We start from the raw sequence: 17995 nt of genomic DNA, 5'->3' as shown, positions 1-17995 counted from the left end.
AATAGCTTATTAAAAAAGAATTTTATGAAAAATGGATAATGTATATAATAAATATTAATAATGACGTACGCTACGCTAATTGTCTATAGCATTAGGCAAAAACAGCAAAATAATTGAAATATACTGCACTTCCCGCACATAGGTCAATCTCCAACGTTTTATGTCCAATGAATACTTTTAAATTGATTATTTTATCAACATGTTCCAAATAAGCAATATTAATTTATTCTGTAGTTATTTTAAAGTTAGTAATAAAAAATACTTACCATCCATAGTATAGATAACGCAGCACCAACAAGCCTTTGTCCGTCTTCATGAGGGGATCTCACGTAGAACATGACATATCCTATTATGTAATTGTACAGAGCGAAAGCGGCCTGCTGCGGTAGTCGCGGTATGAACCGTATCAGATGACGCAACAGTTTGAACATCTCATCTTGATGGTCACGAGTTAGACGCTCCAGTACATGACGAAGGAACAGGGCAGAGTCTTCTACCAGGCAACCCCATATCACCTGGAGAGCAATGTTTATAATAGTAACAATTTAATATAAGACCATCCAGAAAGTGTGCATGCACAAAAAATACCTAAATGTTAAAAAAAGAAAAAACAATTTTTAGTCTCTATATAGATCATTGTATGCATCATTACAATTCATATGTAACTTGTGCAGATATCGCGTCACCATACACATAAAAGTAATTCATTTTGAGTTTATCAATTTTGAAAACGGTTGAAAGAAACTTTAGTTTATAATGATTATTTTACGTTTGCAGCTGCTATACATAATATTAGATATGTAAAAACTACCTAACATATCGAAGGACCACGATTTTACCTGATATGCGACTTCATATACAGAGCAACCATCCCGTGAGACTGCAGCATCATCCAATAAGGATACTATTTCAGCTACGGCAGAGCATAAAGTAGATGGAAATAGGGCCGATGCAACTTGCGTGTGATGTGAACCTCGTACACCTTCCGCCATCTCTTCATCAGCTGGTGCTATAAAATTAAATTATTTTTTTGAGGCAGTTGCCTTAGAATTATAATTAGTAAAATGCCTACTTCAATTAAATTAAAGGCTCGACGAGATGGTATACTGTTTTATGTAGAGTTTTTCCTCTTGTGCCTTAATATATTTGGAGTGTTTCCCAACTACATTTTTTTTTCTACTAGTAATCTCTTACAACATTTCGGGGATACAAAGGATATTTACAACTAAAAAAACTTAAAATTGATTGATATGAGACATTAATAGATCAACAAATTTGTACAAGTCTCTATAATAGCAAATTACATTTATATCAAAATATGGAATACAATATATGCTCTTTGAGAAACATATCCTTCATTATCAAAACATAAAACAATATAGCCTACGTTCTATGTGATCATCAGCAGCATGGTCGAGCGCGGGCTCCCGTGCCGCTTGCCTCGTTATGGGTATAGTGGTGATTAGAAAACTTTCCCGTTCCGCCTTCTTTTTGTCATTGCGTTGTTGTAATGCACGTTTTATTGCTTCTGTTTGCTGCTTTTTGCGAGTTTTTGTTGCAGTCACCAAAGAACGCTGTTGAACGAAGTTGACACAGTTATTTTGTGTACTAATAATTTAAAAACTACAAATAGAATCTACTATATTTTTTATGACTCTATAAAAAACATGGATAGGCAAGAAACTTGTATGGTATTTATATAGGTATAAATAAAGGTACAAATGTACATACTTTTTGAAGAAAATTTTATTTATATATGTCCCAAACATGTACAAAACTTTCTGTCTTTAATTTTTTTTTATATACAAAATATTTTATTGTTTAATATAATTATTAATTTGTCTGTACTATCAAACATTTACTTACATGTCGTTCTTGATTTAATGTCATTTCCATATCCTTGTCTTTGACTTGAGGACTCCACGGAGGATCAACGACGGCCAGCGATTCGATACCAATTTTTGGCGATGGAAGGGTAAACTCAATACCCGGTGGCGGTACTTTGAATGTAACAGACGCGCCTTCTTCCATGCGAGGCCACACTTGGTACCGAAGTTTCCACATCACTTGGAATCTTAGTATAGCGTTGATTCTAATAAATTAGAAAAATATAAAGTATTATCATAATTTCATTACGACAATAGATAATATCATACTAGTATTGGGCACAAATCACATCGAATGAATAACTCAGCCCGTCATCACATACTGCGGATTGTTATTCCGACATCATAGGGCGAAAATGTTACTACAGCCTGATTAATATCTATTACAAATATATCAATAACAAGCATTGCTCGCTTTTTCAACCGTGTAAAATTTATGGCTTATGTGTGATTCTGATATGTATAAGCTATATCATTGTAAAGGTTCCTTAAAATCCATTGAATAGCTTTTGCGTTAAAGAGTAACATCCATTCAGATTCGCAAACTTCCGCGTTTGTACTATAATATTAGTATGATTCAATCACCTTTAAACGGCTAAATGGATTCGAGTTAATTCTTATATCACGTGGTCAACACCGCGTGTTAGTAACTAGTTAATGAATACATACCTGACCCCAGGCTCGGCGTGCTTCAAATCATTATGCATGATCTCGGACGCAGTATGCGGAGCCTTTACCGCGACGAGTATAAAGAGTGCTGCGGCGCACGAGCTGAGCTCACGATCAGCTTCCAGTAGTAGCTGCCAGGCTACCGGGGCGCATTCTGCAAACATCTCCTCGCTCATGGTGGTCGCGCCCTTTATCAGCGTTGCCAGCGGTGTGTGGTACGCGTCACGCACCTATTCATGATAACACTTTTATTTATTTACTAGCATTTGACGTCCTAGGCGATCTGATTAGCACAGCCTTTCCTCTAGACCGCCGACCGCCTATTGCACACGCGATTAGTCGCAGATGGGATTCCTCGCTCAGTACAAACATTTGTATTCATGAGTACAAACCCAAACCGATAAAAATAATGAATTTGTATCGTTTTGTGTATTTTCTATATATATTATGCATGTTTTTACAAAAAAATCTAAGTATTTATATCAGTTGTCCAATACCCATAACACAAACAAGCTCTACTTACTCTGGGACTAAATGGCGTTGTGTGAATTGTCTAGGGGTAATATAATGTAATGTAATATGGACTCCATTCTTCGCATTTAGCCTCTCATCTGGACGTAGTCTGTGTAGAGTCGACATTACTAAAGTAGTCAGCCAGGCTCCTCTCAGAAGCACAGAAACCCCCAGGTATCTTCACAGGCTTTACGGAGCGAACTTACCGTTTCGATTTGTGTTCAAGATTGCGTGAGCGGTTGTATCTTGGGCTTTAAACCGGTCACGACGGAGGGGACTCCTCTGGGGGTATTACTAAAAACTGACCTGTCCCTTGAGGTACTTGAGTATAGCGGGCGGGTCGGGCGGCGGGTAAGGGAGAGCTGCGGGGCGCGGCGCGGGCGCAGCCTCCGCGGGTGGTGGGCCTTCTCCGCCGGCCGCGCGGTACGCCAGACCCGCACTCTCGATCACCGACCGGTCGATCCTATCACCATATACATACACTTGTTCCCGGTGCTTATACCGTAAGGAATCACAGCCGATTCCTACGCTATAAGCACAGGGAACAGATAAAATGGGTCGCCATATACATGCATATATTTTCATGGCTGATTCCTGACAGTTTAAGGAAATGTACAGATATATTGGCTTTTACCCTTCGACAGAACTCTTGGTTCATTCACATTTATAATTCATCTCAGGTATGCACTACGGTTAAGAAGATTTTTGGTTCCTCCTTTAAATAACACGATAACTTTGATCTTGACAGGTTAGCGTGGCCTAACTCCGGTACCTGTATATATTAACTTTGGTATTACATATGTATTATGATTTTATAGATTCATTATATCCCCGCTCAAGATAGTCAAAGGAATAGGTATAAATAAAATAAACATGCAATAAATCTGTAGCTGCAGAATCATGTTAGAAAATAGAAGAGCCAAAGACATACATACTATCACAAACAACTTTGTGACCACAAAGTTTTGTCGTTTTGAGCGATAATGTTAATGAAGTGATTGTCAAAATAAATTATTCTTCTAATGCGCAACAATATGTAAGTACTGTGTTGCCAAAAATATATAAGTACCAAATTATGAAGTAAGATTAATTAAAATTAAGATTTTTCTTTCCATTTGTCACAGAACTAAAAAAAAGAAATAATGAAAATTCTGTTCATTCAAAAACTATTAAATAGATTTAAATGAAACCTTAAAATAATATAGCTTATACATTAGAATAACACACACCCTATAGATTTCACGCGGGTGAAACCGCGGTGGAACAGCTAGTACTTTATAGATGTAAATATGTTACCTATCAGTACAATGCTCGGATGATTTCCTTGTACGGCGACCGCGGCGTCCTCCACACACACCCTCTTCTGAAGAAGTTGTATGCACTTCCGGTCCAAATTTTTCTCCATATATCTGAAAGGTAATTATGGCATTATTCAGTCATTTTGTCATAAAAATGCAAATGTATATTTCTCTAAGGAATGTGAAAGTATTTACCTTCTGTACCGATTTCATTAGTCTCACACTAGCTCGCATATTTCGTTGGAAGCAATAAGGATGACAGAAGTTTTGATGGCAGCATACATAGTTGAATGAATTTAAAAATTTCACCATTACCTAAAACATGAAGTGTTATATTACAAAGTGTTATATATAAATTCAAAGTCATAGAGACACAAAATATAATTATAAGAATAAGTATACTTTAAGCCAAGGGAATCCTTTGTTGTTGTCCGGCGGATCTGTAGAGTTGCTGTCCGGACTATCAGGCGGATGGTCGTGGTCGTCCGAAAGTACTCCTGGACTTTCCTCGCCGCCGCTATCCACTTCATTCGGCATTATCACTGTACCCCCTGTTGAACAGTGTTATTATAAACGAACATATATATATATATATCATACAAATAGACTCGTTTATTACAAGTAATAGAGAGTAGATGCTTAATTATAATAAGAGAGTCTATTTATTTAAATAAATAAAATTCACATATATATTCACTGAATTAATCTTTCCCATTATAATTAATCTGTATCATATAATACAACACATAAGTAATTTATGATATTCTAGTGATATAAATACATAGTTAATGATAATAATATTATTTTATTTTTAGTAGTTTCTCGAGGTTTGGAAAAGAAGGAACCTGTTATTATTATTTTCAATTAATATTTCAGAAAAACACATTCACAGGATTTACAACCAAGACTTTTCGATTGTGCTGTGATAGAACAGTTAGGATAAGATAAGGTAGAATAATAAGATTTTAAAAATAATAGGTTTAAAAAAGAACGTTTTTGTGATTACTAACTTATTTGCATGGATTTTTATATGAATTTTGAAGACTTGCAGCATATACGTCTGATTCGGTAGATAATCTATTGAACCCATAAAAATATTCAAATTTCGTATTTTTAAAATATGCATGTATATCAGGTCAATCAAAGGTTCTTAATATACGACATATTTAATACAATTATATAAAGTAAGTATAAATATATATACAATATAATTACCTGTCCCTGGATACACTTCTGAAGTGTCGCTTCTATCAGAAAGCGAGGACACTTTCCTTCTGCTCTGTATAGAGTCAGACCTTCTAGTAATAACTGTAATAGAGTAGAAGTAAGTTAAAGATGACGAAGAATGAAAATGTGTACACAAATGAAGTAAAAGTATTGAGGAAATCAGAGATGTGCTCTTACATTTAAGCTAGAACTATGGAGAGTTTAATAAAGAAATATATACATACATTTATCATTATGTTGCTCCTACTCCACTCCACAGGTTACTTGTAATTGACATAAATATTAACTTACACTCTTCGACTTCTCTTGTGTCCTTCTGCCTCAGTTTTATTGAGCGACGTTTGATGGAGCCGTATGCGTGACTCTGTTGCGTGTTGCGCCGATGCATGCCCGCTTTAGTTCGAGAACCCAAGCGACCCTTCTTATCATCCGCCGAAGTTGGAACTGCATCTGCTAACTATATAATAAATAATATATATATATAAAGTATTGGTGAACATAAATTACTGTGACCTACATTCTTGAACACTAATATTCGTTTATAGTAAAAAAAATGGCGAATATTTTACGTTTTAGCCTCGGTCACATAAAATTGCCGAGAAAATAATCAGCTGTAACAGATGATAGGGTGTGTCCTTTTGCTTACTTTAAAAGTTGCTTCTGAAAATAGCCTAGCTGTACAATTCTGTCACAATATCTTACCGTTGCGTTACTGCCACCGGATACGTTTTCAGGTTCGTGAATGACAAAAGAGATTTTTCTCTCAGTCTCAGCGCAAGCAATTGACTGCAAGCTCTGGGCGGAAGCTTGGGAGTGTCCCATACTGGATAGAGCCATGCTCCAACGGCGGTTCGCTTCCCTGTATCGTTGATATAAACATATTAACAGATCAAAGATGGTAGAATTTTCCGATGATTTTGATACAACAGCTATAGAAGATCAGTAGCTTCTATTTTTTGTCACTATTTAATTTTAAATATCAATCCTTTTAGATCTTATTGTGCATGCCAATGTAGCAAAGCGATTTTATTTACTTTGTATACTAATTCAATCTAAACTATTTGCTGCTTAAAGAAACTATCGGAAATTTCCATACTGAAAGGGTGTATTGATAAAAAATATTTTATAATTTGTGTAATTAATTTAGTATTTCTTTAATAGTTAGCAAAGTTATGTGGATTTTTATAACATACCATGCAATTTAATTGTGCATATGCACTTTTTACGATATAATTTGAACTTTATTATTATAATATGGCCGGCGCTTGCGTAGCCAGTTTGTGGATACGACTAATACAAAGGTAAAAAATCTAAATATCGGATGTCGTCACAAGCGGTTACGTTTGCGTAGGCCCTAAGTGCCAAAATTGTCAATAGGTGAATAATCGCTAAAAGACTTAGACTGTCGCAGTGAATTTGTACATATTACTCCTTAAAAGTGTACATTATTTAGAATTATGTACATTCTATATACGCATGCACGCTCAGTGCAAGTATGCAAGGAAACATGCATTATTTCTTTAGAACACATACTCGACTGGCATTAATGTGTGTTGACTGCTAAGAGCCCTGTTAAAATAAAAGTTTCGTCAAAATATGCACTCGTTTAACACATCATTTCAAACGAACGGAACATAAGGAACTCACTTATTCTTACACAACAAACGTCGTTTTTCCATCCATCTTCGCATAACATAATAACAAAACATAATCAATTTACACCGAATTATTAAAAATTATTATATATTCACTACTTACCAATACAATTATTATACATTTAATTAAATTTGTTACCTGTAAACTCTGTCCCAAGGTCCTCTTTCCTTTAATGAAGACCGGCACGATTTCGGTATGTTTTGATATGTTTCCCGTAGGAAGGCTGTAATCTCAAAGAGTAGTACGCAGGCCACCAGGCGTAGAGCACGTGGACATTCGGCGCCAATAGCTTTTCCAGGGAGCCTGATACTGGCTATACGTAAAAAAATATACCATTTTGTTTAAGCTATCAATAGATCGGCCATGTTTTTTTAATATATCTGATTTTAATGTACTCTAATAAACGAAAAGATTAAGGCAAAGGATATGATGTCTACCTTCATCTAGAAAATCTTCTTCTTCATCTTGCTGCAAAAGATCTCGCTGTCCGTCTGGATCAGTGACCAAATTGATAACAGTATCAATATGTTTTTTGTCTTCTACCAGCATTTCTTCTAATCTGTTACCTATTGCCTATGAAGAGAATTAATTAAATACATGAGCGTGTTTATTAGCGTTATGTATATTATACATATTAAGAAGGCTATTACCTCGGCCCATTGATAGAAAAGCTTGGCTGCTAATCTCTGTCTTAATTGTGGACTTGAGGACACTGCAAATTTATAATTAAGTTATAATTTCAGTTATCAAAGTTCGATGAATTGTGTTTGAAAGTGAATACTTACTAGTATTTTTAGCAATATTCGTCTTGAGCCAGTACGGCCATTGACCTTTGTTACAATTGTGTACTAAATGGGCACATTCCAGTAGAATAGCGGCTCTTCCTACTACAACAGTGTGAGGCTGAAACCAAGCAAATTTCTTACATTGAAGCATGAACATTGCACAGGTACACGATTTGTACTATGATTTTTATATTATGTTTTTCCAATGATTATTATATATTTTGCATATCCTTATATTAATCCGTTCAATGACCAATGTGGACAAGTATAATGAATACTGTAACCACATTGCACACGAGATGATTATTATTAGTTCCACAGATCTTATTTTCGAACGACACGATTAAAATTTAAAAATTACTAAATTTTCAAGGGTTTTGCTACAGAGCTAATTTGCAATATTAATTAATTATTACAAAAAAAACATGCTACTGAAGGACGCAGGAATGTGCGAGCTGGCTGCGTGCTTTGAATTCTCGTTCTCTTTACATGCTTATTCTTTCCTGCGTGAAATTTCATCGCGATTCGCACATGAGAATTTATTTAGTATTAGTATGTTAAATGTCTTTCTCTCTTTCTGTAATGTGGAATTGAATTGGAAAAATTAACAAATCTAATTAAATATTTATTCGTGTGTGTCTATTATACAGATTCTTATCATATGTCGTAGTACGAGTAGAAGAGAAACTTTAACGGACTGCCTTTGTTCTCTCTGAGCCGCCACTAGCACCTGCACCGCCCCTACCACCGTCTACACTGTCAACCAGATGGTAAAGCTATTTCGTAACTGAAAATCTTAACTATATATAGAAAGTTCACTTCAGTAATAAGGATTAAAATCAAATGCATTGTATTACACGTATGACGTTTACCAGATCGAGTAGAGCTGCCATGAAGAGTGCATCAGGCGTGGCGCCGGGCTGCGTGGCGTCCAGCAGGAAGCTGAACCTGGCGAGGCCGGCGTACAGCGGCGCTGCCGCCACCAGCCGCCGCCGCTTCAGGACCACCACCTCCGACTCGCCGCCGCCAGACCCGCCCTCCGCCGAACCGCGTCGTGACATGTCTGTACATGTTTTCACATTGGTTTCGCGCACTTTCATGTTGAATTAATTTCGATTTATGTTTTTATGTTACACACTCACATCCACCGCTGGTTTCCTCGATGCTGCCATCGCGTTTCTTTCCCATTTTTCTTAGACCAAATCTATTAAGTCTGTCTTCCACTCGCTTTCTTGCCCTAGAAGGAATTGTAATTATAATTACCAGAAATTAAATTGTAAAAAGTAAGTATACAGACACCCAGACAGGTGTCTGTATGTCATACGTGTTTCTGCCGCTATATATGTTTGTTTCAGGTAACGGTATAATAGCGATATCAATGCAACCTCTTATGCTTGCAGAACGCATTGTGAAGGAGGTAGGTAGGCAAAGGTAGTGGTAGGAATGGTAACGGTAGTGAGAGTGATGACTGACATCGGACGGATCTGGTTTGGAAATATATAGATCGATTCAAGAGCAAGATTTTTAAGTAAATGCGAAGCCTAAGATTAACTTATTCTAACGTTAAGTAAACGTGGCACTACTTCGCCATATTTCGGGAGTAGTTTTAAAGTTTTTATTTTGTTTTTGAGGTTGACTTCTGACTTGAGTCATCCGCAGGCCCTCACTGGCCGTCGGGTACGGGCCTCGAGTTTATGCTCTTTAGCCGAGCATACTGCTGGGGCGAATCACTATAGCGTCGTTCCTTTACACCGTCGTGTCGAGGCAGACTACGGTTATGTAGCCGGCTGAAAAAAAGTGAGACGTTGAGTGATGAGGTGCAGCGAGCTGTAGTATGAGTGGTAGTACCTGGTGAGCGTGTACCCGACGCGGCGCTTGACGTGCACGGGCCGCGCGGCGTGGTGCCCCGGGAGCGCCGACAGCGGCCGCGCCAGGGACACCATGCTGCCCGACATCGGCAGCGACTCGCCAGAACCGCCGCCGTTGCGGATCAACGACTGGCTGTGCTGCGGCTTTTGCCGGAACCAGTTCACTGCACGACGTATCACGTATTTGCATTAGCTTATACATCAGAATGACACATAGGCTATAAATTTCATGCGGGCGAAACCGCGGACACAGCTAGTAATACATATAGTAGAAATATTACCTATGCCGCTAATGTGGAACTTGGAGGGTATGGACTTGGAGTGCGAGAGCTTGTGATGCGGCGTGAGATCGGCCACGGAAGAGGCGGAGGCTGCGGAGGCTGCGGAGGCTGCGGAGGCGGCGGCGGCGGCAGCTGCGATTGAAGGAATAGCACGCTCCGACTGCCGCGGCGTCAGCTGGTGGCGGCGCGCACGCACCGACAGCGGCGACTGGCTCGCTGACTCCGCACCTTCCGTTTCCAGTAGGCTCTACAGATGCATACGCTTATCTCATTTGACGACCCATCTATGGTGGTCCATCGGTTTAGCACAATGCCTCACTTCCAATAGATGCGGATTGCCTCAAATTACATGCTACCAGTTGCAGATATACAAATGACAATGATAGAAATTGTAAGTATAATTTGAGGGAGATATAATATCGCCACGTTTGGTGATTGTGACTGGGGATTTTATTACATTAGAATACATTTTTACTTATTTTTGATGTGTGATGTTGTTATCTAGCCTATAAATAGTAATAATCTATAAATAGGTAGTCCAAAGATAAAACATATTTTCAATTAGAACCAGAAGCGAGAGAGATTTCCTGAGATTAGCGGTTCACCAATCAAACAAGCGAATTCTTTAGCTTTATAATATTTGTATACATGATTATGTTATGATGACAATGATGATGCGACCACGGGTGACGGCTTGTTGTTTCAAATGATATTTATACTGACATGAGCTCCAGTAGACGAAGCGCTTCTCTTCTTGAACGTAAACTTTTTGTGACTTCGGTCATCTGCAGCACATCCAGAGTCCGCACCTGTATCCGACCCACGCTCATCATCTGCCGGACGAGGTATATGCCTAAAAAAAATTATTGGTACGTTATTAAAAAAGCTCAACGTAAACACATGATGGAAACTATTGTATTGTTATTAATTATATTTCATTTATATTTTTTTAATAATAAGCTTTTAACTTTATAATATGTGCTACTTTTTATAGATATCGATATGAATTGTACCCGGGTTGAATGATATACAACCTAACTATATTAATAATGATGTAAGAACTTTCATAAAATTCGGACTATTCTTATAATATGAGCATATTTAAATTACATAAGGTTCCTTACCTTATTACTCGTGTTGTCTGCATATTTGACTCCTTCTGTTGACTATCCGGCCTCTCAGCTGTATCTAATAGGGCGCTGAACGCAACTACTCGGAACAGTCCGCCGTGGGCTTCTCGTACATAGCTTAGAAGTAAACGAACTTCCATGTATAATGCCTACAATAATTATAATAAAATTAATGAAATAATAACAATATGATATAAGCTGTTTAATTATAATAATATCTATTACAAACATCTATTTTTTTTTAAATAAATAGCTAGATGGGATGAAGTGGGACGGGTTGAAATTATAATTATAACTTACTGAATTATCTAGCATTTTTAATTCCTTGTGCATCATTGCAAACCTAGTGACGAGCACTCTAAACGTTGACTCTATTATGAAAGTCTCTATAGCTCTGTTTGCATTGGCGCCTTGTGTCGCGCCAAAATTTGTAGCGTACCCAGCTTGTAAATGACTCATTTCTGGTGATTTTGCGTTGTTGCGCTTTTGTTGATCTACGGAAAACAAAATACAGTACAATTGAAATCAAACACTGACAGACAGACATGACAATAGATGAGCATATATTCATGAATACATTTTTTTTTTATAAATTAACAGATTTGCACGAATTTATAGTACATTATAGACAATTTTAATATACTTAATATTATATAGAATTATTTCGAAGTGTGAGATATTGGTGCCCCGTAACATATAAGGAATTGGCGAAGGTGAACTATTTCTGTGTTTCTGCGATTTGTTTCTTATATTCAACTAGAAATACTGTGTAGGTCACATTCTAATTTTGTTATATCTAATATCAGGCTTTTATGGATCAAAATCATAGCACATATTGATTTTATTTTAATCACTTACTGGGAATGAGAAATAAGGGATCAAAATCAAAAACAACTTACTCATAGGCGAGACTAAAGAAGCAGGTTCAACACAAAACCCAATGGTGGAGTGCAAGTTATCGAGTACTTCGCGTATGGGTGCGAACTTGGTCATTTCCTTGAGGCGCAAGGTGAACTTGGGTATGGACGCTGCCCGCAGTTGTCGTAATGAGCACCGCGCCTGGACGCGAAGACACTCCGCCTGGGGCCCACGCAGTGCGCTTGTGCACCCGTGCGAGCAACCCAGTTGTCGCAGCAGTCTGTGGAGGCCACAGATCATAATAATATGCTCTTGGTATATTCTGCAGTCTATATTGCCAAAGAACAAGTCCTTGTTCAGTGCTCTCAACGCCATGAGCGTTATCACAGCGTTGAAAGTAGTCTAGGTCTCTTGAGTACCTTAGATACTTTCTACGACAGTTCCTACTGCACATTGTTTTTTCTTCTTACTTTAGTGGATGATACATTTATCTATATGGTTATTGCATATGTCGTCGAATCATGTCATATACAAATTGACTAGGTCGTGACAAGTCGATGTAATGACTAGCAATTAATTGTATGGTAAATTTTTAAATAAAATTTTGTTTAAGTTATATTAGTAATAAATATTATTAAAAACATATTAAATACATCTGCAATTAGATTTCATTCGTTACAAATTATATTCGTAGAAATAAAATTTAGTAGATAATATAAATAAAATTATTATGTATGTGGTTATGGTTGGCGTGTTGATATACAGAAGGAGTGATATTAATAAAAGATTGAATATATGACAGTGTATATAATAACAGAATTAAAAATAACAAATAATAATTAATTTAACAACTCATTTAGATCAGTAATTTGCAAGCGAAACAATTTTTGACAATATACTTTTTATTAAAATGTGTTTGTGTTATATGGCTAGTTAATGCAAGGAGGTTGGTAGCCTACATTACTCCCCCCTTGAGACCTGGCTAAGGGCGATAAAAGTCTGGAAAATGTACACGACGTCCAAAACTAGTAGTAGTACGAGTACGATCTGTGGTAATATTGGAATCCTGATTGGTAGACTCGTGTTGGTCACTGAGAATAAAAGCGGGTTTAAGCCTATCGATAGACACAGTGACTTCCTTACCCTTTACAAGCAATTTAAAAATTTTATCACCTCTATGTGTTACAACATATGGACCTGTATATGCTGGTTGAAGTGAACTACGCAAAGCGTCTTCTCGGAGGAAAACGTGATTGGTAGTGGCTAAATCCTTGAAAATAAATATTTTGTCACTTCTGTGACGTGAAGCAGCAACAGGTTTAATTTTATCTGTAAATGTACGTAAACGTGCAAGAAAATCTGTTACATCGGTCGATCCTTCTGAAGAACGATCGAAAAATTCACCATAGTCTTATCGGCTCTCCATAAATAAGATCTGCCGGAGAAGCTTGTAAGTCTTCCTTAAAAGAACTTCGATACCTAATAGTACCCACGGAAGTGATTCCGTCCAAGAACTATTTGCATGGCACATGATTGAAGTTTTAAGTTGCCTGTGAAATCGTTCAACAAGACCATTACAAGCTGGATGATAGGCTGTAGTTCGTTTGTGTTGAAACCCGGTCATCTTAGACAAATGTTCGAACATTGCCGACTAAATTGACGACCACGGTCTGTAACAATTTCTTCAGGACAGCCAAATCTAGAAATCCAGCCAGAAAGTAACGCCTTAACGACAGATTCTGCTGTAATATCCATTATAGGTATTGCTTCCGGCCATCTTGTAAATCGGTCAACAGCAGTGAGACAGTTATAACCTTGAGATGAAGGCATAGGACCAATAATGTCAATGTGCACTATTTTAAATCGTGCTCGAGGTAAGTCGTAAGTGCCTAATGAAGTGGATACGTGACGACTTACTTTAGCACGTTGGCAAGCTATACATGACTTAGCCCACAATCTGCAGTCCTTTCTGATGCCAGGCCAAACAAAGCGCTGAGCTATTAATTTAGCTGACGCATTAGGACCAGGATGGCTCAGAGAATGCAGACTGTTAAAGATTTCTCTTCGAAATGTCTTGGGTACGAACGGCCTAGGAGTTGCTGTACTGATGTCACAATACAAGGAAACGCAACTTCCATAATTCTCGTTTTTCAAGACGCAAAGAATTTGGATTAACTAAGAAATGAGATAATTCGGAATCAGTATCCTGTGCTTGTGCTATAGCCACTAAACTGCTTGGTGATTGTAGCTCTTCAACACGAGATAATGTATCAGCTACCACATTATTCTTGCCGGATATGTGACGGATATCAGTGGTAAACTGAGAAATATAATCTAAATGCCTATACTGCCTAGGCGAGCAGTTAACTTTCCGTTCATGAAAAGCAAAACTGATTTTATGGTCAGTATAAATTATAAAATGTCTAGCCTCGAGCATATGACGAAAGTATTTTATTGCTTCATAAATTGCTAACAGTTCCCGGTCATATGGTGAGTATTTTTGTTGAGATGGACTGAGTTTTTGAGAAAAGAATGCAAAGGCTCCCAAACGCCATTCCTAAGTTGCTGTAATACTGCACCTATAGCTGTATCTGAAGCATCAGTCACTAACGCGAGATTATTTCGCAATCAGGATGGGCTAAAAGTGTAGCATTGGAAAGGCTTTCTTTGCAAGATTCAAAAGCTTTCAGAATATCTCCTGTTAAATTTATAGGACTAGAACCTTTAACTGAACCTGCTAAAAGAGAATTGAGGGGTGCCTGTGTTTGAGCAGCATGAGGTAAGAAACGCCTATAAAAATTTATCATGCCTAAAAACCGTCTAAGCTGCCTGACATCTTTTGGTGGAGGAAAATCCTTAATAGCTTGCACCTTAGTGTCAAGTGGCTTTGTACCTTTCTCAGAAATTCGATAACCTAAAAATGTAACTTCTGATGCACCGAAAATTGATTTAGTTGTATTAATTATTATACTGTACTCTCTCATTCTAGTAAAAATTGTACGTAAATGTTGTTCATGATCTGCATCAGATCGGGAGAAAATAAGGAAATCGTCTAAATAACTATAACAAAAATCAAGTCCCCTAGTCACCTCATCAACAAATCTTTGAAAAGATTGACCTGCGTTACGCAACCCGAAGGTCATATACGGAAATTCGTATAAACCAAAGGGAGTTGTAATAGCTGTCTTCGGTATGTCCTCGATATTGACCGCTTTAACAAGGTCAATAGTAGAAAACACTTTACATATAAATGTGTCTAATCGGATACCTATCAGGAATCGTCCTGGTTTTTCCATAATCAAGGACGCCAACCGTTATCTTTTTTAGCTACTAAATGCAATGGGGATGCCCATGGACTCTCTGAAGGTCTAGCTGTACCATTAGCCAACATTGACTCAAACTCTTGTTTCGCAATTTTTAACTTGTCTGGAGCTAAACGTCGAGGATTGCAATGAACGGGTGGACCAGGTGTGGTGCGTATGTGATGAACTGTGTTATGTGTAATGGTTCTATGTACACCTGCTGGTCGAGTAATTTCAGGAAATTCAGCCAAAATATTATGAAATTTAGAATCACCTAAATCGATTGAATTGTGTTGGAAGGATGTGAATGTGTAGCTTTCGCAGTAAGTGTAGTGGTATTATCTATTAAACATTGATTATAACAGTCAACAATTAAATTATAAAATGATAAAAAATCTACACCTATAATACACTTAGTTACATCAGCAACTACAAATCTCCATGGAAATTGCCTACGTAGTCCCAAGTCCAGATTCAAATGTGCGTAGCCGTAGGTATCGATGACGCTTCCGTTGGCGGCACGCAGTTGATAATTAGTCTTGGTGCGACGTTCTCGTAGTAGTGATCGAGGAAAGACGCAGAGATCGCTTCCGGTATCAACGAGAAACTGAGTCTTTGTATTCCGATCCGTAACGAAAAGGCGACTACTGGAAATTGGGCAATCGCTTGTCGCCACTGTCGACTGCCTTGTTAGTTTTCCTGACTATAGTCGCATGGTTTTACGCACTTGTTCGCTTTGTTACCAAATTTATGATGATACCAACATACGGGAAACTTTTTATAATTGTTATAGGACCTTGATGATGATCGGCTACGTTGTGAATGTGAATTCCTAGACCTAGAGCGCTGATGACGATCCAATTGCATAGTGAGTGACTTCACTTGTTTACGCAACTCTGCTATTTCGTTCGCCATATTACTGGAACTAGGGCCTGCATCATCACGACTCATGACAGCAACGTGGGGTGAACATGGCGTGAGATCCATGATTCTATCAGCTAGATCCGCTAATACATCTAAATCAGCCGTAGGTTGTGCTATAAGGATGTTCTGAATACGTGCAGGAAGACGGCTGGTCCAAATCGTTTGAAGAAACTCATCCGGTACCTTCGGTCCAGTTAAACTCTGCAAATGTCTTAGAAACTGCGAGGGCTTGCGATCTCCCAGCTCCTCATACATTAATAATTGTTTCATTTTTATCCTTTGATGCAGTGAGACGCTTAACTAATTCTGATTTGATTATCATACTTTCCCTCTAAGGCGGATTGATAATTACGTCTTTTACCTCTTTAGAAAATTGTTGGTCGAGTTGACCTATTACGTAATTAAATTTGGTTAAATCATTGGTAATTTTTGAAATAGCGAATTGTCCTTCCAAGCAAACCATATTTCCGGCTCTTCGGGCCAAAAGGGTGGTACTTTTATTGCTACTTTAAAAATTTCAGATGACATACCGTCTCGTACTGTAGATGTAGTGCTGCTCTCTGTCATATTTTATCTTCCAAATTTTCCAAATAAAAATGTTCAATAGGGTGTCACCAGTGTGGTTATGGTTGGCGTGTTGATATACAGAAGGAGTGATATTAATAAAAGATTGAATATATGACAGTGTATATAATAACAGAATTAAAAATAACAAATAATAATTAATTTAACAACTCATTTAGATCAGTAATTTGCAAGCGAAACAATTTTTGACAATATACTTTTTATTAAAATGTGTTTGTGTTATATGGCTAGTTAATGCAAGGAGGTTGGTAGCCTACATGTATATAGTGGAGAATAATGTTTTTACCTGAGAATAATATTCATAATCATGAAGTAAGGACAATCTAGATTTTCTTCCTCTTTCTTCTCCTTAGTACTATCGCCACCTTCTATATTAGTGGAATCTTGACTTTGTGCACAAGGCAAACCAGAATCCCTTTCCTAAAATAATAATAATTCAATATTATTAAGAATCATCCAAATTGGATAATAACATACAATTGCATTATGTTTCTATTAAAAGAATATATTTAATTATTAAAAAATAGAACGCAGGCATATTTAGAACATGCCGTGACGTTGAAATCTAAAATCAATGTAGCGGAATTGATCACCTTATTATCTTTTCCAAAATCTGATAATGGATCCACTGAACCTGGTTGTAAATCTTCAGAAAGGTTATTTTGCCAGTTTTTGTGAACTCCGATTTCCATTAGTGTATCAACTAAATTCAACATTACTTCCATTACTCGTAAGGTTATATAGAAGCTATCCATAATAGATACTGAGTAGACAGCCTAAAAAATATACAATAAGAAATATATACATAAGCATATCTCTATTTACAAGTAAAAGTACAAATGAGGCTTATTATTGGGTATATTCTTAATACGATGATAAAAAAACTACGGGAATATTGGGAATAGTGTCATCTGCATATTGTAACTTGCGAAGGCTGTCAAAGTCGTCTTGCCTTTGCAAAATTATATAAGACGAATAAGTATTGTTTTTCCATTGTTTACTACAGTCATCCT

General features: G+C 37.3%; 1 protein-coding gene across 2 annotated transcripts in view; it reads right to left on the bottom strand.

The window, feature by feature from the left end:
* LOC131847916 (protein unc-80 homolog) overlaps nt 1-17995 on the bottom strand; it is a 40762-nt gene that overhangs the window by 14290 nt on the left and 8477 nt on the right. For both annotated transcript variants that reach the window (XM_059197628.1, XM_059197627.1), the window contains 26 exons: nt 17576-17758; nt 17269-17402; nt 12213-12451; nt 11614-11807; nt 11308-11462; nt 10907-11036; nt 10184-10430; nt 9883-10066; nt 9177-9271; nt 8907-9097; nt 8035-8152; nt 7900-7961; nt 7687-7822; nt 7388-7562; nt 6296-6452; nt 5885-6050; nt 5582-5674; nt 4769-4917; nt 4562-4681; nt 4365-4477; nt 3375-3531; nt 2556-2785; nt 1867-2092; nt 1388-1574; nt 840-1009; nt 267-515 (listed from right to left, as the gene is read on the bottom strand). In XM_059197628.1, coding sequence (XP_059053611.1) covers nt 267-515; nt 840-1009; nt 1388-1574; nt 1867-2092; nt 2556-2785; nt 3375-3531; nt 4365-4477; nt 4562-4681; nt 4769-4917; nt 5582-5674; nt 5885-6050; nt 6296-6452; nt 7388-7562; nt 7687-7822; nt 7900-7961; nt 8035-8152; nt 8907-9097; nt 9177-9271; nt 9883-10066; nt 10184-10430; nt 10907-11036; nt 11308-11462; nt 11614-11807; nt 12213-12451; nt 17269-17402; nt 17576-17758 — 4260 coding nt within the window. The remainder of the gene's footprint in view (nt 1-266; nt 516-839; nt 1010-1387; nt 1575-1866; nt 2093-2555; nt 2786-3374; nt 3532-4364; nt 4478-4561; nt 4682-4768; nt 4918-5581; nt 5675-5884; nt 6051-6295; nt 6453-7387; nt 7563-7686; nt 7823-7899; nt 7962-8034; nt 8153-8906; nt 9098-9176; nt 9272-9882; nt 10067-10183; nt 10431-10906; nt 11037-11307; nt 11463-11613; nt 11808-12212; nt 12452-17268; nt 17403-17575; nt 17759-17995) is intronic.

Source organism: Achroia grisella, unplaced genomic scaffold (assembly GCF_030625045.1).
Source record: "Achroia grisella isolate CSIRO2021 unplaced genomic scaffold, CSIRO_AGI_Agris_v1 utg544, whole genome shotgun sequence".
Lineage (NCBI taxonomy): Eukaryota > Metazoa > Arthropoda > Insecta > Lepidoptera > Pyralidae > Achroia > Achroia grisella.
The sequence above is the reverse complement of the archived record's forward strand: the minus strand, read 5'-3'. Positions and strand labels throughout refer to the sequence as shown.